Source organism: Myodes glareolus, chromosome X (genome assembly GCF_982192425.1).
Source record: "Myodes glareolus chromosome X, mMyoGla1.1, whole genome shotgun sequence".
In the NCBI taxonomy this organism is placed as follows: domain Eukaryota; kingdom Metazoa; phylum Chordata; class Mammalia; order Rodentia; family Cricetidae; genus Myodes; species Myodes glareolus.
The window spans coordinates 126,382,371-126,403,800 of record NC_142053.1 but is presented as its reverse complement, the minus strand read 5'-3'; the positions used below and the strand labels follow the sequence as shown (position 1 = coordinate 126,403,800).

The 21,430-nt window shown below is 38.4% G+C and overlaps 1 protein-coding gene and 1 pseudogene across 5 annotated transcripts in view; both read left to right on the top strand.

Annotated features, from left to right (window-relative positions):
• The window catches only part of Phf8 (PHD finger protein 8), a 93,908-nt gene extending 72,992 nt beyond the window's left edge, over positions 1-20,916 (top strand). For all 5 annotated transcript variants that reach the window (XM_087902907.1, XM_087902908.1, XM_087902906.1 and 2 more), the window contains 3 exons: positions 12,966-13,075; positions 17,307-17,640; positions 18,441-20,916. In XM_087902907.1, the coding sequence (XP_087759033.1) occupies positions 12,966-13,075; positions 17,307-17,640; positions 18,441-18,529 (533 nt within the window). In that variant the 3' untranslated portion in view covers positions 18,530-20,916. The remainder of the gene's footprint in view (positions 1-12,965; positions 13,076-17,306; positions 17,641-18,440) is intronic.
• Positions 2,927-4,250, top strand: LOC148117481 (Y-box-binding protein 1 pseudogene; annotated as a pseudogene).
• Positions 20,917-21,430: the final 514 nt, after the last annotated feature.

The window sequence follows — 21,430 nt, the reverse complement described above, 5'->3', positions numbered from 1 at the left end:
TGACTCTTGGGCTCTGCAAGAATCTCAAGATTGTCAACTACTGAGAAGTCATCTCTGAGGAAGGGAAGGAAGAGAGGGAAAGTAGGTCAGTGAGATCAACATAGAATTTTGAGAGATAAAATAATTTTCTTCGTCTCACTGATCAGGCTGTTTACTCCTAAGAGCATTTGGGAGCTTTGTAAAATTTGAATGCTTCTGTCTGCAGTGTTTGAATGTGCATGTTCACTTGTGTGTGATTATTCATAGGTGCATGCAGTTGTGTTTACGTGGACCTGAGAGAACAACCTCAGGCGTGGGCCCTTGTCTTTCACCTTTCTTGATGAAGGATCTTTTGTTGTTCAGTACACCCTGTGTTCAGAGTTTCTCCTGTTTCTGCCTCCCATCTCATTGCACACATTCTGGGGTTGTAGATGCTCATTACCACATCCAGTTTTATATGGGTTTGGGGAGCCAAACTCCAGTTCTCATGCTTATACGGCAAGTGCTTTAAGGCACTGAATTGTCTTCCACAGCCCATGGTGCTTTTGCTGCTTAAGAAACTACCCAAACATTAATGGCCTAAAAGAATACTTAATAATTCTGTAGGTTGGTTAAGCTGTTCTTACAATCGCAGCCAACTTGATTTTGGACTAGGTAGCATAAAAATACCTAGGTTCTTTTTCCATCATTTATCCTTCAGGAGGTCAGTCCAGGATTTTTTCACAGACTGGCAATGGAGTTTCCATCAGCAAGAAATAATCTCAATATACAATCATTTTTCAAGCTTCTTCTGTGTCATGTTTGCTATTGTCCCAGCAATACAGCAATTTATATAGCTAAGCTTATGATCTCTCTAATTCTTAGAATGTGTTTTAATAAGTGAATCAGCAATATATAAAAATCAAACATATTTTCTCTATTTCTTATAGTTACTACCTTTAGTTTCTTTTATGAAGATAAAATTTTTGACTGGTGTATTAAACATGTGAAAAATACTAAAAGGAAATTATGAAGAAGTAGTCATCCAGGATGTTGCCATTCAGAAGCAGCCACTGTTAATATTTTGACATTTTCTTTTAGTGTTTTATTTTTCTGTTCATTTTTTTCTTTTTCTGATTGAAATAACATTGTAGGAGCTGAGAATATTGCTCAGTAGTAGAGTGCCTATTATGTAAAACCCTGAATTTAATCCTTAGTACTAGGGGAGAGGGGTTTGAAATACTACTTATAATAAAACTTCATACTCTTATTTTTGTTTTGCTTTTTAATCAAAGGTAGTATGTGTAGCAGACAATTAATATAGAGGATTTTAGGTTGAACAGCAATGTTCTCTCTCTGTTCTCTACTTTCAACTCTATGCCTTAAAGGCAGCATCATAGCTTTTATTTTCCTGGTAGATGCTTCGAAAGCTTAAGATAATAGAATTTATACCAGTCATAGTACCACAGCCTGCAGCCCTAGCCCAAGAAACGCAGAGACAGGAGGATCAACGGATTGCAAATTTGGACTTTCAAGATGGTTCAGAATGTAAAAACACCTACCACCAAGCCTGACAATCTGAGTTCAATCTCTAGCCCACATGGTAGAAGAAAATTGACTTCTGCAAGCTGTTCTCTGACCTCTCCCCAAATAAATTAATGTAAAAAAAATATTTTTCTGGGCATATGCCTTTAATCTCAGCATTAGAAGGTAGAGGTAGGCATATCTCTGTGAGTTTGAGGCCAGCCAAGTCTACATTTTCTCAGAAAATAAAGTATTGCAGGTTTATGGTTGGTCTACCTAGGTTACATAATGAGATTGAAGTCATTCTGGCCTACATAGTGAGTTCTTGTCTCAGAATGTTTACCACCATTTCTCATTTTGTCAACCTAATTTCTCCTTTCATTAATTTCTGATGTACTTCCTACTATTATCCCCATCTTTCCATTAACTGTTCTTTCTGAATTATATTATCAAAAAATATCTCTCCATGAGTATACCTAACTTATCCTTTAATGTGGACCATTTATGCCATTGTCAAGTTTTATGATTAGTAATAACATTTGAAGTAAGCATATTTACATGTATCTCTGATAATTTATTTAGACTGACTCTCCATGAAATTATAGAGTGGTCAACGTGTATAAGGATAAACATTGAAGGGCCTTTCTCCTACCCTATTCTCTAGCCTTCTACTTCTCCATTTGGAGTAAACCACTGTTACGTTTTCAGAGATATTTTCAGATACTTAAATCTGAGTACCATGTATATATTTTCTTTGCCTTTAGAAGATTCCTTTATGTACTCTTTTGCTTTTCTCACTAAATAATACATTTTGCTTATTTGTGTGTAGTCTTGGCTGATTTGGAACTCTTAGAGATCTGCCTGTGTGTAACACCTGGCTCTCACCCAAAAATACATCTCAAAACTTGTTTATACTCCCACAAAGCAATGTGTGAGACTATCGGTTTCCCTTTTCCTTTGACTATAGTTGGTTAATAATGAACTGTAACCAATAAGAACTTTAAACCAAGCCAAAATAAACTTTTTCTCTCTTAAATTACCTCTTGTTAGACATTTGGTCACAAGGATAAGAAAAGTAACATAAATAAATAAATGTCCATTAACTGATACCTTAATTCTTTTTTTTTTTTTTTTTTAAATGAGTGTTTTATTTATTTATTTATTATGTATACAATATTCTGTCTATGTGTATGTCTGACAGACATCATTACAGATGGTTGTGAGCCACCATGTGGTTGCCGGGAATTGAACTCAGGACCTTTGGAAGAGCAGGCAATACTCTTAACCACTGAGCCATCTCTCCAGCCCCCTTAATTCTTTAATATTAACATTTTGTCAAAATTGTTTCATCCTTCTATCCGTATTTAGCTATCTATAGTTTTTCCTGAGGCACTTCAAGATAATATATAAATGTCAACATTTTGCCATTTGAGTATTTCCTAAGAATGCCTCCCTCTATGATAACACTGTTTATATCAGTATTTGTAAGTTAAGAAGTCTACAAGATATTCTAATACGAGTTCAATCGGTAGTGGGAGCAGAGAGCCCTGAAGCCCCACCGCCGCCCTAGTCATCACACCCTTGGAGGAGCCTCAGCCATCGCTGCTGGCCCCAGTCACCACCACTGCAACCATGAGCAGCAAGGCTGAGACCCAGCAGCAGCCCGCCGCCCTCAGCGCGGTCTACACCAAGCCCCGCTCTATGGGTGGAGGCCCGGGTGGCGGCACCCACCCGCAGGGACAAGAAGATCACCTCAATGAATGTTTTGGGAACAATAAAATAGTTCAATGTAAGGAACAGATACGGTTTCAACAGGAATGACACCAAGGAAGACATATTTGTACACCAGACTGCCATAAAGAGGAATAACCCCAGGAAGTACCTTCGCAGTGTAGGAGATGGAGAGACTGTGAAGTTTGATGTTGTTAAAGGAGAAAAGGGTGCGGAGGCAGCAAACGTTACAGGCCCTGATAGAGTTCCAATTCAAGGCAGTAAATACGCAGCAGACCGTAACTGTTATAGATGCTATCCATGTCGTAGAGTTCCTCCACGTTATTTACCAGCAGAATTACCAGAATAGTGAGAGTGGGGAAAAGAATGAGGGATCAGAAAGCACTCCTGAAGGCCAGGCCCAACAACGCCGGCCCTATTGCAGGCGAAGGTTCCCACCTTACTATTTGCAGACCCCCTGTGGGTGTCGACCACAGTATTCCAACCCTCCTGTGCAAGAAGTGATGGAGGGTGCTGACAACCAGGGTGCAGGAGAGCAAGGTAGACCAGTGAGAATATCGGGGTTACAGACCACGATATCTCAGGGCCTCCCCCTCACCAAAGACAACCTAGAAAGGACAGCAATGAAAAGGATAAGGAACATCAAGGAGACGAGACCCAAGGTCAGCAGCCACCTCAATGTTGATATCCCGCAACTTCAATTACCGACGCAGACGCCCAGAGAACCCTAAATCACAAGATGGCAAAGGGACAAAAGCAGCCGATCCACCAGCTGAGAACTGGTCCACTCCTGAGACTGAGCAGGGTGGGACTGAGTAAATACCAGCTCATAATCTCTACCATCATTCTGTTTGGTCATCCAACAAGAAGAAATTAATATGAAATTCCAGCAATAAGAAATGAACAAAGATTGGAGCTGAAGACCTTAAGTGCTTGCTTTTTGCTCATTGATCAGATACACTATAACTATCTGCATTATCTATGCAGCATGGGGTTTTTATTATTTTTACCTAAAGATGTCTCTTTTTGGTAATGACAAATGTTTTTGTGTTTTGTTTTTTTTTTTTTTTTTAAAAAAAAAACTGGTTTTTCTCAGTGCACCTTTAATGTTTTTTTAATTGTTTCGTATCTGGTCAAGTTAAGATTTTTAAGAACTTCATTTTTAATTTGTAATAAAAAGTTTACAACTTGATTTTTTTTTCAAAAAAAGTCAACAAACTGCAAGCACCTGTTAATAAAGGACTTAAGTAATAATTTAAAAAAAGGATATTCTAATACTCGTCTATACCAAAAAGTTTCCAACTGCCTTCCAAAAGTGTCTTTATTGATCACTTTAAGAAATCTCCAAAGTTCAGATCCAGTCAATGAGGGAGGTTTTTTTTTTAATTCTAGTTTAAAACAACTACCATCTTATGTTTCTGTGTCCTGTGTTTCAAGAATTGGAAAGGGCACAATGGGAGCATTTTGACTTAAGTTTGTGACTTCTGGGGCCTCAGAAAAACTTTGAAGGCTGAAGCAAACCTGGTAGCCAAGAGTTTGAATCTCACAACCTGGTGCCTTCTGGAAAAGGATTCATGTGGTTTCCCCATCTGACTAGCTTCCTCATTGCTGTGTGATCTCAGAGTAGCTAGACTTGCAGCATAAATAGGTTTCCAAGTATGGGTGTTTTAGGAATCTACTAAGAACTTGCCTTTCCCAACTTCACCTTAGACATCACACATTGTATCACTTGAGCTGTATTCTACAGTTTGCAAATGAGTCTGCTCAGAATCAATGGGGGAGATAGACTGTTTGTATCACTAATTTATTTGAGATTTTAGTATAATTACATCATTTCTCCCTTCCCTTTTCTCCCTTTAGACCTTCCCATATACCCTTCTTTGCTCTCTTTCAAATTTATGGCCTTTTTTTCATTAATTGTTGTTACATACATATATATTCTTAAATACATGAATATGATCTGCTAAGTCAGTATACTGTTACTTGTACATATGTTTCAGGACTAAGAATTTGGTATTGGATAGCTAATTGTGTTTGTCCCTTGGGAAGACTATTTCTCCCATTTTCAGCATTCCTTAGTTTCCTATAGTGTTTTATATAGAATTGGGCCTTTCTGGTCTTTCCTTGTCTACTTTGGCATGTCTAGTCTTGTTGTACGTATTCAGCCCATGTTTATGGAGTCATGCTAATGAGATTTTATAGGTGTCACTTATGACATTCCTAGAAAATACAATCTCACAGCAAATTCCTGATCCTCAGGCTCTTACAATTTTTCTGTCCCCTGGACAGAAATGATCCCTGGACCCTAGAAACAGGAGTGTTTTGTAGATTTATGCCTTGGGACTGGGCTCCACAACTCTGCATTTTAATTGATTGTAATTTTCTCTAATGGTCTATATCTGTTGCAAAGAGAAGTTTTCCTGATGTAGAGTAAGGACTACACTTATCTGTGGGTATAAGAACATATATATATATATGTTAACATATATATTTTTTTATATATGTGTGTGTGTATAATGTAATTAGGGATTATGCTCATTCAGTAAAATGGTCTTAGGTTCTCCTCTGAGATTCTTGACTTCACTAGCCATGGGTAGTTGCGGAGATTTACAGTATCAAGCATGATTTACCTCTTTTTGAATGGGTCCAAAATCCAGTTAGACAGCTATTGGTTACCACCAAAGTATGTTTGCCACTACTGCACCCTTAGAGTTATTGTGCTGTTCATTGCTGTAGCTCATGGGCATTGTAGCTGGGTAGGAGCCACTTGTTTCCCTCCTTTAGACGCTTGCATGACACCCTCTGGCATTATAAAAGCTAGTTCTCAGAGAGGGGGCTTTCATATCAGTCCCAGCTCACGGCCTCTGGAACATGTGTCTGAGGTGCATGGTGTCTCCTTCAGCAATAAGAACTTAACTTCTGCCTCTGGGGAGGGGTTAACCAAAGGCAATAGCAATAACAGTGTTTTGGGAGTCACTTGGACAGTCCTGACACCTCAAAAGAGGACTTCTCATGCTTGCTGTTGTCGTTTTTGGTAGATAATCTTTGACTCTTAAAAGGAACATTGTCATCCCAGATGGGAATTTTTCATTTAAACTAGATGTGTATATTTCTACACTTTTTAAATGCACATATGCAGAGTTATAATTTCCCTTCTGGGACTGCTTTCAGTTTGTCACAAAGGTTCTGTTATTTTAGGTTTTCATTTTCATTTGGTTCCAGGAAATGTTTCATCCTTTCTTAATTTCTTCTTTGACTCACTCATCATCCATGAGTGTGTGTAATTGCTAGTGATTTGTTTTCTGTCAATTTTGTTTCATTTTGTTGTGGTCACATAGGATACATGGAGTTATTTCAGTCTTTTTGAGTTTGTAAAATTTGTTTTGTGTTCTAAGATTTTGTCATTTAAGAGTTGCCTCTGTGTGACACTGAGTAGAATGTGTATTTTTTTTGGTGTTTTGGTAGAATATTTTGTAAATATCTGTTAGGTCCATTTGATGTATGATGCCATTTATTGATGTTTATTTTTCAACCCAGTAACCTGCCTGTTGGAGAAAGTAAGGCATTGAAATCAGCTACTAATGGGTTTGTGTTAATCTGTGTCCTTAAATCTAATAGTACATATTTTTATGAAATTGAACACTACAGAGTTTGCTGCATATATGTTTAGAATAGTAATGTCCTAGTTTAATGTTCCCCTGTTAGAATGAAGTATCCCTCTTCATCTTTAGTTTTATTTTGAACTCTATTTTGTCAGATATTAGGCTAGCAATGACCGCTTGCTTTTCAGTCCCATTTGATTGGGCTACTTTTATCCATTCTTCTACTCCAAAGTGGTTCCTGTCTTTAAAGCTGTGTTTCTTGTAGACAGCAAATAGACTGTTTCTTGATCCATTCAGTCAGCCTGTCTTTTGAGTGGAGAATTGAGGCCATTAATATTTAAAGTTACTATTGAAATGTGGGTGTTAATTGTGGTAATCGTGTTGGTTGGTTTTTTGTTTTTGTATTCCTACTGGTATTTTGTATTTTAGTAGTTATGACTTGATATTTCTTCCCACAGTCTCTTGGTTATACTCATTCCTCTCTTCAGCCTGAAATATTACTTCCTATCTTTTCTTTAGGTTTGGTTTGTTGAATATAATTTTTAGGCTATTTAAATCATGGAAATTTTTTTTATTAAACTATGGCTAGTCTAGTTTGCTCATCATGATCTTTTAGGACTTGGAATGCATTGCTTCTAGCTTGTCTGGCTTTCAAAGTTTCCATTGAGAAATCAGATGTTATCCTTTATTTGTGACTTGTGTTTTTGGTTGTTTTTTCAGCTTTCAATATTCTTTCTTTGTGCTATATACTTAGTATTTTAATTATGATATGCCATGAGGAGTTTTGTTTTCTTCTGGTCCTATATATTTTGTGTTCTTTATGCTTCCTGTATCTGTATGGTTTGTTTGTTTGTTTGTTTGTTTTTCCCTTAGTTTAGGAGAAGTTTTATGATCTGGCCTATGCCATTGACTTTGGCTTCTTCTCCTTCATCTATGCCTATAATTTGAAGGTTGGGTCTTTTCATGGTGTTTTACAGTTTCTGTATATTCCTTTCTTATGTTTTTAAAAACTTTTCCATGTTCCTTGCTTCTTTGATATACTTTGTACTTGATTCTTCCTATTTGTAAGACTTTCAATAGAAAGTCTTATTAAACTAGAAAATTTGAATTTTCTAGTTAAGCAATTGGGTTTTCCAATTCCTTCTTCATTTTAACTTGAGTCCTCTTCAATGTTTATATCTCTCAGTTGAATTCCTTTCTCAAGTCCTGGGTTGTCTTTTCCATTTCCATCAGCTTTATATTTGTTTTTTTCTTGAGCATCACTCAGGCTTTTATTTCTCCTTAATTTTATTAAGCTGTTTCTTTGTATCTCCTTTAAACTCCTAGAATTTTTTGATGAAATTTATGGTTCTTTTAAATTGTATCCTGTGATTCATACAGGTAGTCATTGGCAAACATTCCTACAGGACTGATACATTTTGAAGGGGAGATCTGGGCGTGATATTTCTTTTTTTTTTTTTAAAGATTTATTTATTTATTATGTATACAGTATTCTTTCTGCATGTGTGCCTATAGACCAGAAGAGGGCACAAGATCTCATTACAGATGATTGTAAGCCAACATGTAGTTACTGGGAATTGAACTCAGGACCTCTGGAAGAACAGTCAGTTCTCTGAGCCATCTCTCCAGCCCCTGGGCATGATATTTCATATTGTTTGTATTTTTTGATTTGAACATAAGGACTTCTTTTGTTCTGTGTCTGATATGGACAGACTAGTGCCTTGACTAGCACAGCCATTGGTATCACAAGGACCTTAAAAATAGGGTAATTATAGACAGAGGTTCACTTCAAGAATGAACAATTTTTATTTTTCCCACTGCTTGTACATATTGTTTAACTAGCTACTAGAAATAGCATTGCAGGCAGAGTTTTTGTGAACAGTATCTTTGCCCTTCTTATCTGAGTTCTTCCTTCCAAACTTTCCTGCGCTTGTAGCCTTGGTTTGCCACAGAGGACATTCCTCCTATGCAATTTTCTGCAATCAGAGGGCTACATCTGGGTCAGGGTTTGTGCTCAGAAAAAAAAATGCAGACTGGGTGGACCCCAGCATACCATATTGGAGTAAAAGATAGGATGTGTAGGCTAGTTTTACCTAGATGTTGGGAATGGCTTAAGTGGAATGAAGTCAGTTAGACAGAGAAGACTGCACTGGTGTTCAGGATGTGTCCTGGTCCAAACCTAGAGTATGAAGGTACATCTGAGAGGTTGGATGGTGCATTGGAGGAGCCTGTGTGTCAGTGGAAAGCAGGGCAGGTCTTGATGGAAGCCTAGAGAATGGTAGTGACTCAGGCAGAGGTGGTCAGACTAGGCTGGAGAGCAGAATGTTGGAAACAGGCTAGATCTGGTTGGTTAGAGAGGAAGGGTCAGACAGACTTACTGAGCTTATACATTCTTATGTATGAGATCTGGCTAGGGGGAAAGGTTGGGTGTGGTGAGGGGAGGGGGTCTGGCAGAATCCTGTGATTTTTTTTTTGAGCATCATGTTTCCTGGGCTAGATGTGAACTCATTTTATAGCCATAGATGGCCTTCAACTTCTAATCTTCCTGTTTCTACCTCTGAGTGCTAGGACACAACCACACTTGGTTTTAGGAGGTATTGGGGGACCCAAACCCAGGGCCTTGTAGTGACTGGACTGTGGAGGAAAATTTAAGATGCCCAAACATATGTGATACACAGTTATGTGTTAGTATTTTTGCTGGATTTGCTTTAGATCATGTTTTAAACAGACAAAATGTCACCCTTAAAGAATTAGTTTCAATCTCCTGCATAACCTCTTTACCAAAGTGAATGTGGTTTATTCAAAAATTTTCTTTTATAATGCTAGTAACTAACCCCAAATAGTATGTCATTTCCCCCTATGCTTTTCTCACATAACCATAGTCCTGCTATACATAATAAAATTAATGATTATTCATTACATGGTGGTATCTAATTCTAATCACATAAAAATTTGCCAATGTCATTTGGTCAAGACATTATTTATTTAATGGATTTACTTAAAATGGATTCTAAACAAACTCCGTATGACATTTGACTGTCATGCCTTTTAAATGACTCTTAATCTAGAACAGTTCCTTTGGTTTTGTAGTTTTATTATAGAAGCAGATATAATTGTTCTGTAGCTTTTGTCTATTTGCTTTCACGTGACATTGCCACTTTTTGAGAAACTGAGTTAATTATATAAAATATTCTTTTTTTCTCATGGTATCATTTAAATTTTCTATCCTTGTCTTTCACTCAACTCTCAAAACACTGAGTAGTTTGCTTGCTTTTAATTTCTTAACAACTTAAATAATGCTGCAAATTGCCTCCTTCCACATGATTTCATTTGTTTCTCTGTAATTGTTACTAATGACATGAAAGTTCATACTTGAAGCTGGGTGTGGTGGATTTTGCCTTTAATATTCACATGGAGAGACAGGTAGCTCTTTGTGAATTTGAAAACAGCCTGCCTGTTCTACATAGCAAGTTCCAGGGCTACACAGTGAAACTCTTTCAAGAAAAAAAAACAAAATCCCAAAAGTTCATACTTGGAATACTACCTACATATGTTGGTGCTATCTCAATTTCAGGAGTGTATAATTTTCTTTCTCTTTTTTTCTTTTTGTTTGTTTTTCAAGACAGGGTTTCTCTGTGTAATAGTCCTGACTGTCTTGGAACTCCCTTTATAGACCAGGCTAGCCTTGAACTCACACAGTACTCACTAGATTCTGTCTCCCAAGTGCTGGGATTAAATGCATGTGCCAACACACCCATATTATAATTTTCATCCGTTTTTTGTGTTAGGGGGTAGGTTTTCGAGACAGGGTTTCTCTGTAGCTTTGGAGCCTGTCCTGGAACTCGCTCTGTAGACCAGACTGGCCTCGAACTCACAGAGATCCACCTGCCTCCTGAGTGCTCAGATTAAAGGCATGCACCACCACTGCCTGGTCTAGTTTTCATTCTTCATTCGAAGATTAGCATATACCCTTAAAGTAATACTGAGGTACTATGTGAATATCCAATTTTCTAGAACCAGTGTTTCATTAAGATTTGCAAATTTAGGATTTTTTAATTCTGTCACTCTTACATTTGTAAGCTTGCATTCTTGTATGTGTATGTGTCTGTCTGCCTACCTCTGTATGTTTATATTTGTTTGGATATACATGTTTTAGTGGTTGTTTCCTCTTGTCTGACTATTCAAAACATACTTATATTTCAAAAGTATGTTATAGTGACATTTGAGATGACCCAGCGGGTAAAGGTACTTGCCACCACACCTAACAACCTGAGTTTGTTCTCCAGGATGCACCTGTTGGAAGGAAAGAACTGACTCACACATGTCCTCTGACCTGCACAGTTGTGCCATGGTATACATGCACAGCATGAGTGTGAACAGCAGAGGATTTCAGCATGATGAGGAGATGGCTCAGTAAAGTGTTTGTGCAAGCATGAGGACCAGAACTCAAAAACTAGCACCCACATAAATTTTTAAAAAAAAAAACCAAGCGTTGATGATGCATACTTGTAATCCCAATGCTGGGGAGGCACTTGCTCACTCATACTGAACTGTATCTGTCATTGCTTTCTACCTTGTGAGAGGCACGATCTCTTGTTGTTTGCTGCTGCATACCTGACCTATCCTTTTGTCTCTGCTTCCTATCTTGCTCTAAGAGCACTGAAATCACAAGTGCTAATGCCTCTGATCCTATGTGGGTTCTCAGAATATGAACTCAGGTCTTCACACTTGCAGGACTAGTACTTTACCTATTGAGCACTCTTGGTTTTTTTTTTTTTGTAATTTTATTTTATGAATGTACATGTAATGCATGTAGAACTCAAAGGAGAACTTCATGGAGTTGGTTCTCTCCTTGCATCTTTATGTAGGTTCTAGGGATTGAACTCAAGTAGTCCAGCTTGTGCTGCAAGTACTTTTACCTGCAGAGCCATGTGATTGGGTTTTTTTTTTTAAGATAGGATCTCTCACTAGTACCTGGGACTTGCTGATTAAAATCTTCCTGATTCTGCCTCCCCAGCACTGGGCTTACAAGTATCCATCATCAGTGCTTGTTTTTTCTATTTGTTCATTTGTTTTTTTTAACTTATTTGCACTTTATTGCACTATCTTCTCAGTCCCAGCTGGGATTTGGTTGTAGAAAAAAACTTTCTTCACCTGAGGATATTTGTTTCTTCTAGAATGTGCTTATTGAAAAGGATAATCAGTAACAGTTGTGTTTAATTCAGTTATGACATGATCTTTAAGAATTCATTGGTTGGTATATATATATGTATATATATATATATATATATAAAATCTTCAATAGGTAGTATGTACTACATTATCAAGTCACTTGTGCAGATTATAAACTCAGAGAGAAAAGAGCAGTGGGATCAGGGAGGTCCCAAACATTTTGTATAAGATATTAATAGCATACTTTTGAGGGATAGGTATATTTTTAAAGGGCAAAAGGAAAATGCATGCTCTAGGCAGTTCAGATGGCAAGTATGAGTATGGAAGGAAAGGTAATGCAATGTTATTCTCTGAGTATGTAATAATGAAGCCATATGTCTAGAGTAACAGAAAATAAGGTGTTTAGTTTGTGTTCTGCTGCTTTAACAGAAATCACAACTGGGTAAATTTTAAATAAAAACTTTATTTTTCTCATGGTTCTGGAGGCTAGAAAGTCTACAGGCATGATCCTGACATGGTTTAGGCCTTCATGCTAAATTGCCCATTAGTGGAAGGTACCATGTGGTAAGAGGGTGGAGGAAGAAAGTTGAAATTCACCCCTTTTAATACCTAACCCACTCATAGAGTAATAGCTTTATACCATTGAGGAGAACAGTGACATCATGACCTAATTGCCTCTTACTGTTAAAATGATAATTAAGTTTCTACATGAGTTTGAAAGGGGCATTCAAACCATAGCAGTAGGTGCAGAAACAAGGTTGGGAAGGTAGGTAATCCAGGAAAAACAAGGACATAAAAGCACATAAACAACTTTAAATGCCTGTTTAAGGAAGGTAATTTGTATTTATGTATGCTTTGGTCATTAAATAGGGTTTTGTGAAAAGCTAGAAGCAGGAAGACCAATACAACCACCTTTTGGGTAGTCAGAAGTTAGAGAATATAATTAGCAAGTAGATAAGCATCCTGTTTCCCTTGCAGCCCGTGTGACTCCAACTCTGCCCAAGCAGGACCGTCCAGTTCGTGAGGGGACCCGAGTTGCCTCCATTGAGACAGGTTTGGCTGCAGCAGCCGCAAAGCTTGCCCAACAGGTAAGTGTTGATACCCAACCTGTAGCCTTGCTAATGATGACTTAAAGCCTCAAAATTCTGACCTTTAGGCTGGTAGGATCCTACTGTTATGGATAACCTTTGATCTTTATTTTTGGCAGTATCCCAGAAGGATGAAAAAAGGGGCCAGAAAAGTGTCTTTGTTGGTATCACTTACCCTTCTAAGTATATAAAACCCTTCAGATAGATGAGGAGGGGGAGTCAGTTTACATGCCCCATAGAAGACCCCATACCTATATATAATAGACAGCATTAATTTGACTGAGTGGGTTATTTAAATAATGAAGAGAATATGAAGTTGGGAGGGAAACATGATTGGGGAGAATCTGAGAGGCTTGGGAGGTAGGGGAGCTAGGGGTTAATATGATCAAAATACATTGCATACATGTGTAAGATAACAAGTAAAAATATATATTGGGAAAAAAATCCTCAGATAGAAAAGACTAGATCTGTCATTTGCCTTTAGATTTAGTCCTGAGGAAGTGACTCAGTTGAGTACACTTAAGTTTTGAGTCATCCACCAGTATTGAAATTTGGCCCTTTATGAAGAGTTTTTTCTTATACCCTTTATCAAACATTACCTGGATCCTCATCCCCTGCTTCTCAAGAGAACAACAGTCACCATTTTTCATCCTAAAAGGTCACCTTTACTGAATCAATTTTACCTCATAACATTAGTTTACAATATGCTTTATAGCATGTAGTATGCTCAGAAACCCCGAGTATTTGGAGGTGAAGTTTTTGGTTCTTTAGCAGTATCCACATATTTTTTCATGCCATAACCTATTGCTTAGAGTACTATTGAGCATCTGCTTAATGTTAGATGCACCTATGTGCAATGTTTATATAATATGCCCAAGAGTCTTGTTCAATAGATGATATTTTCATCATTTTACAGGTGACGAATATGAGGCTCACTTTAAGTGACTAGTCCAGGATAAGACAGCCAGTAAATGGAGGAGACAAGATTCAAACTCATATCCTCTAACTTCAGATTTCATGCTACTTGACTTTTCAGTAAAGTGTAATAGTTAAGTAGTTAAATAGTTATATTTAAGTAATTATATCCCATATAAGTGAAATTTAAGAATTGTTTTATATGACATTATTATATGATATTTATATATATTATATATTTTTTATGATATTATTATATGATATTCTGTAGAGCTATAATATTTCTGAAAATGCCTTAGAGACTCTTAATTGGGAGCCAGCAGAGATCAAGCAGGACAAGTGGCTCTTTGACTAAAATTTCCCTCTGTCATTTATCAGTATCACATAAGATGTAACTTATAAATAAAGGCTTTCTATTGTGTTAAACAGATGGAAGTGTGACACTACTCTCAATGCTTTCTAAGAAGTAACTACTATTTTGGTTGATGGAATTACTTCAAAGAGGAGACCTTAAAGTTGGGGGTGGTATTAGAGGTTGAATTTTTTTTTTTTTTTTTGGTTTTTGGATTTTTTTTGTGGGGGTGACAGGGAAGCATTCCATGGAAATACTGCTCCTTGATATAGCACATAAAGTCATCTTTGTTTCATAGTGACTTTAATCTCCTGGCTGCCATAAAGTATACATCCTTTGTCAACTGTACTCCACTACAGTGTTCATGATTTACCCCTTCTACCAGATTGCCTCATGCTTAGCCTAAGCTTATGGGGTAGCATAAAGCATTTCCTCTGCCTATTCACATCACTTACCGCTACTTTATTTTTTTGATCTTCATCTGTACTTTGTATAGCATTATCTCATGGTACTTATGATCATAAGGATATTTTACATCCTTAAATATTAAAAGTAGGGATGTATTTAAATGTAATTTAGTGAGTGAATGGGGAGGGGACTTTTCTGAATTGGCGACTTCATGTTGGGAGATGAGTATAATAAGTAATAGTTAAGAAGTGGATTCTGGGGCCTGAAAGATGTATCTGTGAGTAAAAGCACTTGCCACCAAGCATGATGACCTAAATTTGATTCCAGGACACTCAGGGTACAAAAAGTGAGTGCACTGCTTAAAGTTGTCCTTTAACCTTTAACACTTGTGTCATGGCACCACACATGCTGTGTGCACGTGCATGCACAAACAAATGTAACAAATAACAGATTTTGGAACAGCTGTCCTAGCTTTACTACTTGGACAAGTTAATTTCTCTTTGTCTCAACTGTTTCATGAGCTTTGTTTAGGATTAAGTGAGAGTATGTGTCTGTGTATGTATGTATGCGTATGTATGTCTGCCTGTCCTCCTTAGAATGACACTTGATATTAATTAACAATGGCATTTTTGCCTTCAATCTTTAATCATTATGGGTTGACTATGTGTAAGTAGCCACATAGCGAAATACCATGAATATCGATCAGGCAAAAAGTTTGAATTTGGTTGGGACCTTGATAGTAGATTTTTCGACAAAGAACTTGGCAAGGTGAAAATGCTCCTATCATAAGGTAGTCCACTTGCCACTTACATACAAAAGAGGATAGCAGCAATAGTGGGAAAATTTAAGCAAATTAGTCTAGATATGAAGACATAATTTATGGAGTCAGACCAGAGAACAAGTAAACAGAATTCTTTTTGGTTTTTCAAGATAAGGTTTCTTAATGTAACATTCCCAGCTGTCCTGGAACTCTATATAGACCAGGCTGACCTTGAACTCACAGATATCTGCCTGCTGAGATTAAAGGCATGTGCCACCAGAATTCATTCTTAATATGGGTGAGAAAAGAGATTTCTGGTAAGGGTGTGGCTGAACAGAGCAAATTCTGAATCTCAACTTGAAAACTTAATTGGATCTGCAATTTTTGGAAAAATAACTTAGGGCTAGAGAGATGGTTAAGGGCTAGAAAGTAAAGAGCACTGAGGACCTGGGTTCAATTCCCAGTACCCTCATGGTAGCTCACAACCATCTGTAACTCTAGTTCTAGAGGAATTGGCACACTCACACACACATATATGCAGGCAAAACACAAATATACATAAACAAAAAGAAAATAACCTAGCCTTTTTGCCCTAGTTTCTTTATCCTTAGAATGGTAGTATAATTCTTCTCATCCTTAAAAGTATTGAGTAATTAAGGAACAGTGCCTGACATAACACTGACAATGTCATGTCAGAGAACAATGACTAATACCATTATTCTCATCCTCTAAAAGTTTCTCTGGTAACCATAGCATAACAGATCTTCTGAAGGCAGGTCTAGGCTTTTGTTGCCAAGAGAAAGCTAAGAAATATATTCATAGAATTGGTATGTGTGGCTGAGTAGTATGTCAGAAAGTAAATTTATTCACATGTTCTCAGCCCCATCTTCCAGGTTCTCAGGACTCCACATGCCCATTATCCAGATACCTACTACACAATGGATAATAGATCCATAGAGCAATAAGTGGATAAAATACAAGATACTGGAAGAAGTGGCACAACTTCATGCTTATTTATTTTATCCAAATTGAGTTATTTGGATTCAGTGACTTAAAAGATTGTCAAGTCCTCTGTTCAAAGAAAAAGATCGGCAAAAGAAAAAAAATATACTATAAGAAATAGAGAATAATAATTAACTCCTTGCTGAGTTCTTTCCATGTATTATATATTTTTGTCATTATGTAAGCTTTCTAACAACTCTGAAAAAAAAGCACACAAGGCAGCTGAAAGGTTAGTAACTTTAATCAAAGTCATCCAATTTAGAAAACAGAAGCCTGGATTTACTCAGGTTTGCCTTATCCCAAAGCTAACACTTTACTCTCAGTTCATTTTGAGCTAACTACTTTTCCATGAGGGTTTGGGCTTAACTTACTTAATGTCCTTGCACTTCTGTTTTGTTATTTGTAAAATGAAGAGTTCCCCCCCCCCCTTGGACTGTTAAAAGAATTAAATAAGAAAATAAAGTAAACGAAGTATCCAAACTGCTAGTAGAAATTTAGTTATTAGAAATACCCACAGCTCACCAAAACCCAAGTCTTTGAAATCATTTACAGATTTTCTTGCCATTGTAGTAGTAAGTGGTTGTGATGAGTTAAGGGTAGATGATGCCAAGGAAATCACTGTAGGTACTGGAAGCGCTTTTGTTGTAAGTCCATACAAGGTAGATTTAGAAGGGATGGGGAAGAAGTGGCAGGATGCAAAAACTTATTGACCATTGTCTCCATACTTTCTGAGAAATTTTTCTTTTTCTTTTCTTCACTCTTTAATCTCCCCTCTGACTTGGCTTGTCTTTCAGGAGCTGCAAAAGGCCCAAAAGAAGAAATCTATCAAGAAGAAGCCTTTGCTGAAGGAGGCAGAGCAGCCTCGCCCTCAAGATTCCAATGTTGTTGTGACAGTGTCTGCACCAACGCTGGCTACTACACCCCAACCTCTCACCTCCTCACCCCAGCCACCTCCTGAGCCTAAACAAGAGGCTCTGTCAGGAAGTCTTGCTGACCATGAGTACACTGCTCGTCCCAACGCCTTTGGCATGGCTCAGGCAAATCGAAGCACCACACCCATGGCCCCTGGAGTCTTCCTGACCCAGAGGCGTCCTTCAGTTGGCTCCCAGAGCAGTCAGGCAGGACAAGGTACATGACCCAAATGGGGATTAAAATGAGCAATCTTAAAACTCCCTGATCTAAATCAGGAAGGACCACTGAAAGCCAAACTTCAGGTTCTTATATTTGAGTTTAATAGGCCATGGAGAGGTGACCATAGTGGAGGATGGATAGGAAGTAGATAGTCTGTATATCCATAGATTCAGGAAAGAATGGAGAAACACAAACATAGGACCTCAAATCAGAGTAATAAGAGAGATGATAAACAGAAATCATAGTTATGATCATATAGGATGTAAGAAATGATTTGATGTGGGGAGACAGGCATGAGAGAAAAAGAATTCAAACCCTCCTTTTCCTTTCATTGGCCCAATCCCTAGAGTATGGATGTAGTTAAAGGATACTAAGTTTTCTGTGATATTTATGAGTGACTCGAATGGGAGGTTTCTAATGAAAGAAGACCCTGAAGATGGCACCTTTAGGAACACTGAACTATAGTTACTAACCCTGGTGATCAGGATAATGTGAATGACATGGAAGCACATTGACAGCCTTAAAGAATTTTCTAAACAAAATGATTTAAACTCAGAGTCAGGGGGAGGGGAGGGAAGAGCCAGAAAACTAGAACTGTAGTGTTTATGGCTGCTGCAGCAATCAGAGAAGAGCCAAGCATATGGCATTGAATAGAAAGAGTTAAGGAGGACTCCTTGCCCAATATGACATAAGGATGAAGAACCTTTGTTGAGAGAAACAAAGAAGGGGATGATGCAAGAACAGTTTGTTCTAAAGTTGCTCATAAAGCTTCTGTGTACTTTACCCCTCCTTTACAGGAAAGCGTCCTAAAAAGGGCCTGGCCACAGCAAAGCAGAGACTCGGCCGCATCCTGAAAATCCACAGAAATGGCAAGTTACTTCTGTGAGCCAAGCCCCATCGTGTCCTACTTCACCCCTTTCACCCCCATTGCCTTCTTCGTTGTCAACTCGGGGCACTTCTGGATCCTATGAGCCCCGGACAAGGTGCATTGTCCTGCTTCATTGGGACTGACCAAAGGCATGGACTATCCCCAACTTCCTTTCTCACTTCTGCTATGAGTATCCTGCCTTCCTTTTCCATACCCATGAATAGCAGCAGGTAAATGGGAGAGGTTTCTAACTGACAAGAATCTTTACCTGCTCCTCTCACATAATTTCCCTTCCTATTGGAATTGGAATGTATGATGAGGAGCAGCATAAAGGAAGTCTGGGCCCTTCAGTTTCCCTGCCATGAAGTGCTCAACATTTGCTCCAACTCCAGCCCTGTCTCTAAGCTCACCCACCTCCACCCCACCCATTTTTTTCCTACTTCTTCCTCCCAATCCAGTGGATATGCCCTACCTTCAGTCTTGTTTCTGAAAGAAGGTTGTGGTCTTTATCTCCTTTTGCCTCTTTTCATGAGGAAAATGGAGAGAACCTTTATTGCCCTATTATGGGCCATCTCCAGATCTGGCCTAGAAAAGCTGACTTTTATCAGTCTTTGGGGAAAAAAAAGGAGATTCCTGTTACTTTTCAAGGTGAGGAAGAAGACAGATACCCAAGCCTTTGATCGTGACTGTTGCCTAACCCACCAGAAGAGACTACTTTTGTCTGACTGCACATGAAACCCCATGATGATCTTCAGGAATTTGCCTATATTTTGAGGACCTGTAGAACATTATCCCCATAGCTATAACTGGGTTCCGGCAGGTACAAACCCAACTCCTAGAAATCCAAAGTACCTGTCATATTGATAGCTCTGGCTCTGTAGCCTGCTCCTGCCACCTTTACCACAAAGCACAGCCTGGACCTTCTGGAGAGGGACAACCTAACCCTGCAGGGTCACTTATCAGGAATCTCCATGCTTCTTTCCCCATCTGAAGTCTTAGTCTAAAGAAGACTTCAGGACTCAAATCTTCACCCCCAGACCTTTACTTTTCCAGACCACAGACCAACATTCAAGCATAGTGCAGATAGGCTATTCAAGTCTGAATTTAGAAACGATGCCCATCTGTGAAGTAGCAGATCTTCTGATCCACTTTTTTTCTCCTTTGTGATTGTCACCATTTTCCAGACAGTGCCCCCACCTCCCGTTTGTCTTGCCTTACTGGCAATCTGGACTTGATGGAGACTGCCCCCTCCGAACAACCCATTTTGGCACTGCCCAAGTGGGAGTGTCCTCTACCTTCCACTTGTCCTCACCCCAGCTTGCCTAGTGCTTCTGGGGAATTTAACAGCTATGATGCAGACCACAGGGAATTTGTGAGGCCTCTATGTTATCTTTATGTTTGTGCTTCTTTCTTTTTTTCTGTAGATCCACCCCCTCATCCTTCATGGATCGGGGGTACTTTAGCATATTTGCTTTTTCTACCTTGGGGACTCCAGGGGCCAAGCAGTCCTCCTTTAGTCACACCAAAGGCAAAAGGCCTGGCTACCTCCCCCTTAGCAGTGAGGTCCCTACTCCCCTCCTTTCTACTCAGCTTTGCTTGTCTTGGAGATTTCAAGGCAGTAGTGGGGAAGTAAGGGGGAAGCAGGAGAAGCCTCTGACCCTCTGTGGGCAACTTCCTGACTAAAGGCTGACTGTTGTCACCAAAAACAGGTCCCTAGCCCTTTCACCCATTAAAACTCCCTCTTGATCTTTCAAAGGCAGCTAATTGCTAGCACCCTCTCCCCACCCATTCCAGGCCTCTTTTCCCTCTGTTTCTTTGTTAGAAGGTTCTGTGGAGCTGAAACCCAGCCTCTGATGGGGTTTGTTTAGTTTAGTTGGGTTCTCAGAGTCTCCTGTTGTTTTGTATTGTTTCCAATGAAAAGCAAGTTTACCCTCAGAGTTATGCTTTTCCAAAGAAGCTAGTGTGTTTTTGTTGTTGTTGTTATTGTTTTGTTTTGTTTTTATGTTTCAGGTTCTAAGTGAAGTGAGGTGGAGAGGAGTTGGAAATAACCAAGGTTTAGAACATGGTGTGATAGTTACCTCTGATCTGCAATCCCAGCAGAGAGCTGGGGTAGGATAGGAGGACAGAGAGAAGAGGATTTCTATTCACCTTTAATATATTTTTACAAAAAAGCAAACAATTTAAAAACAAACCCACCGCTTCTGTACATGTCTAAATATATTTTTAGAAGTGGGTAGGATTGTGATTTCTGATGCAGGGCCTTTTTATAAATAGGTTAGAGTAGCATCATCCAGATTTCTCTGTTGTTTGTTCCCCTTGTTTTTTCTTATGTTGTGTTACTAATGTAATTTATATATTTTTTAGATTTCCCTTTCCTGTAGAGATAAAAGTGATTTATCTTGGCAGTTTTGTTGCTTGATGTTATTATTGGTGGAGGTGGTGGAGGTGGTGGTGGTTAAAATACGGGGTTCAGGAAGTTACTTTTGTCTCTCATTCAGCAGCTTATCAGTGGGCATTTTCCTGGTACCCAACATTATACCTGAGATAAGAATTTGGCAGGATCCTGATCTCAAGGACACAGTTTAAACATAAGAAATGCATAATTAAAAGCGAAATAAGCAGAAAATAAAAGGCACAACATTTCAGTGGTCCTGAGAAGTTCAATGAGAAAGATTTTGATAGTTTTCATGAGCTACTTTTTATTAACATATACTAATTATATGTGATGCTGTATTTTATGACATTCTCATACATGTATATAATATACTTTGATCATATTTATTTCCCCATAACTCTTGATTACTCCCTTCCCATTCCTGCTAATCTCCTTCTTCCCAATCTCCTCTTCCATTATCATATCTTTTATTTCTTTGTTGAACACTGATTTTAACCAGGACTGCTTACAGAAGCATGGAAGGG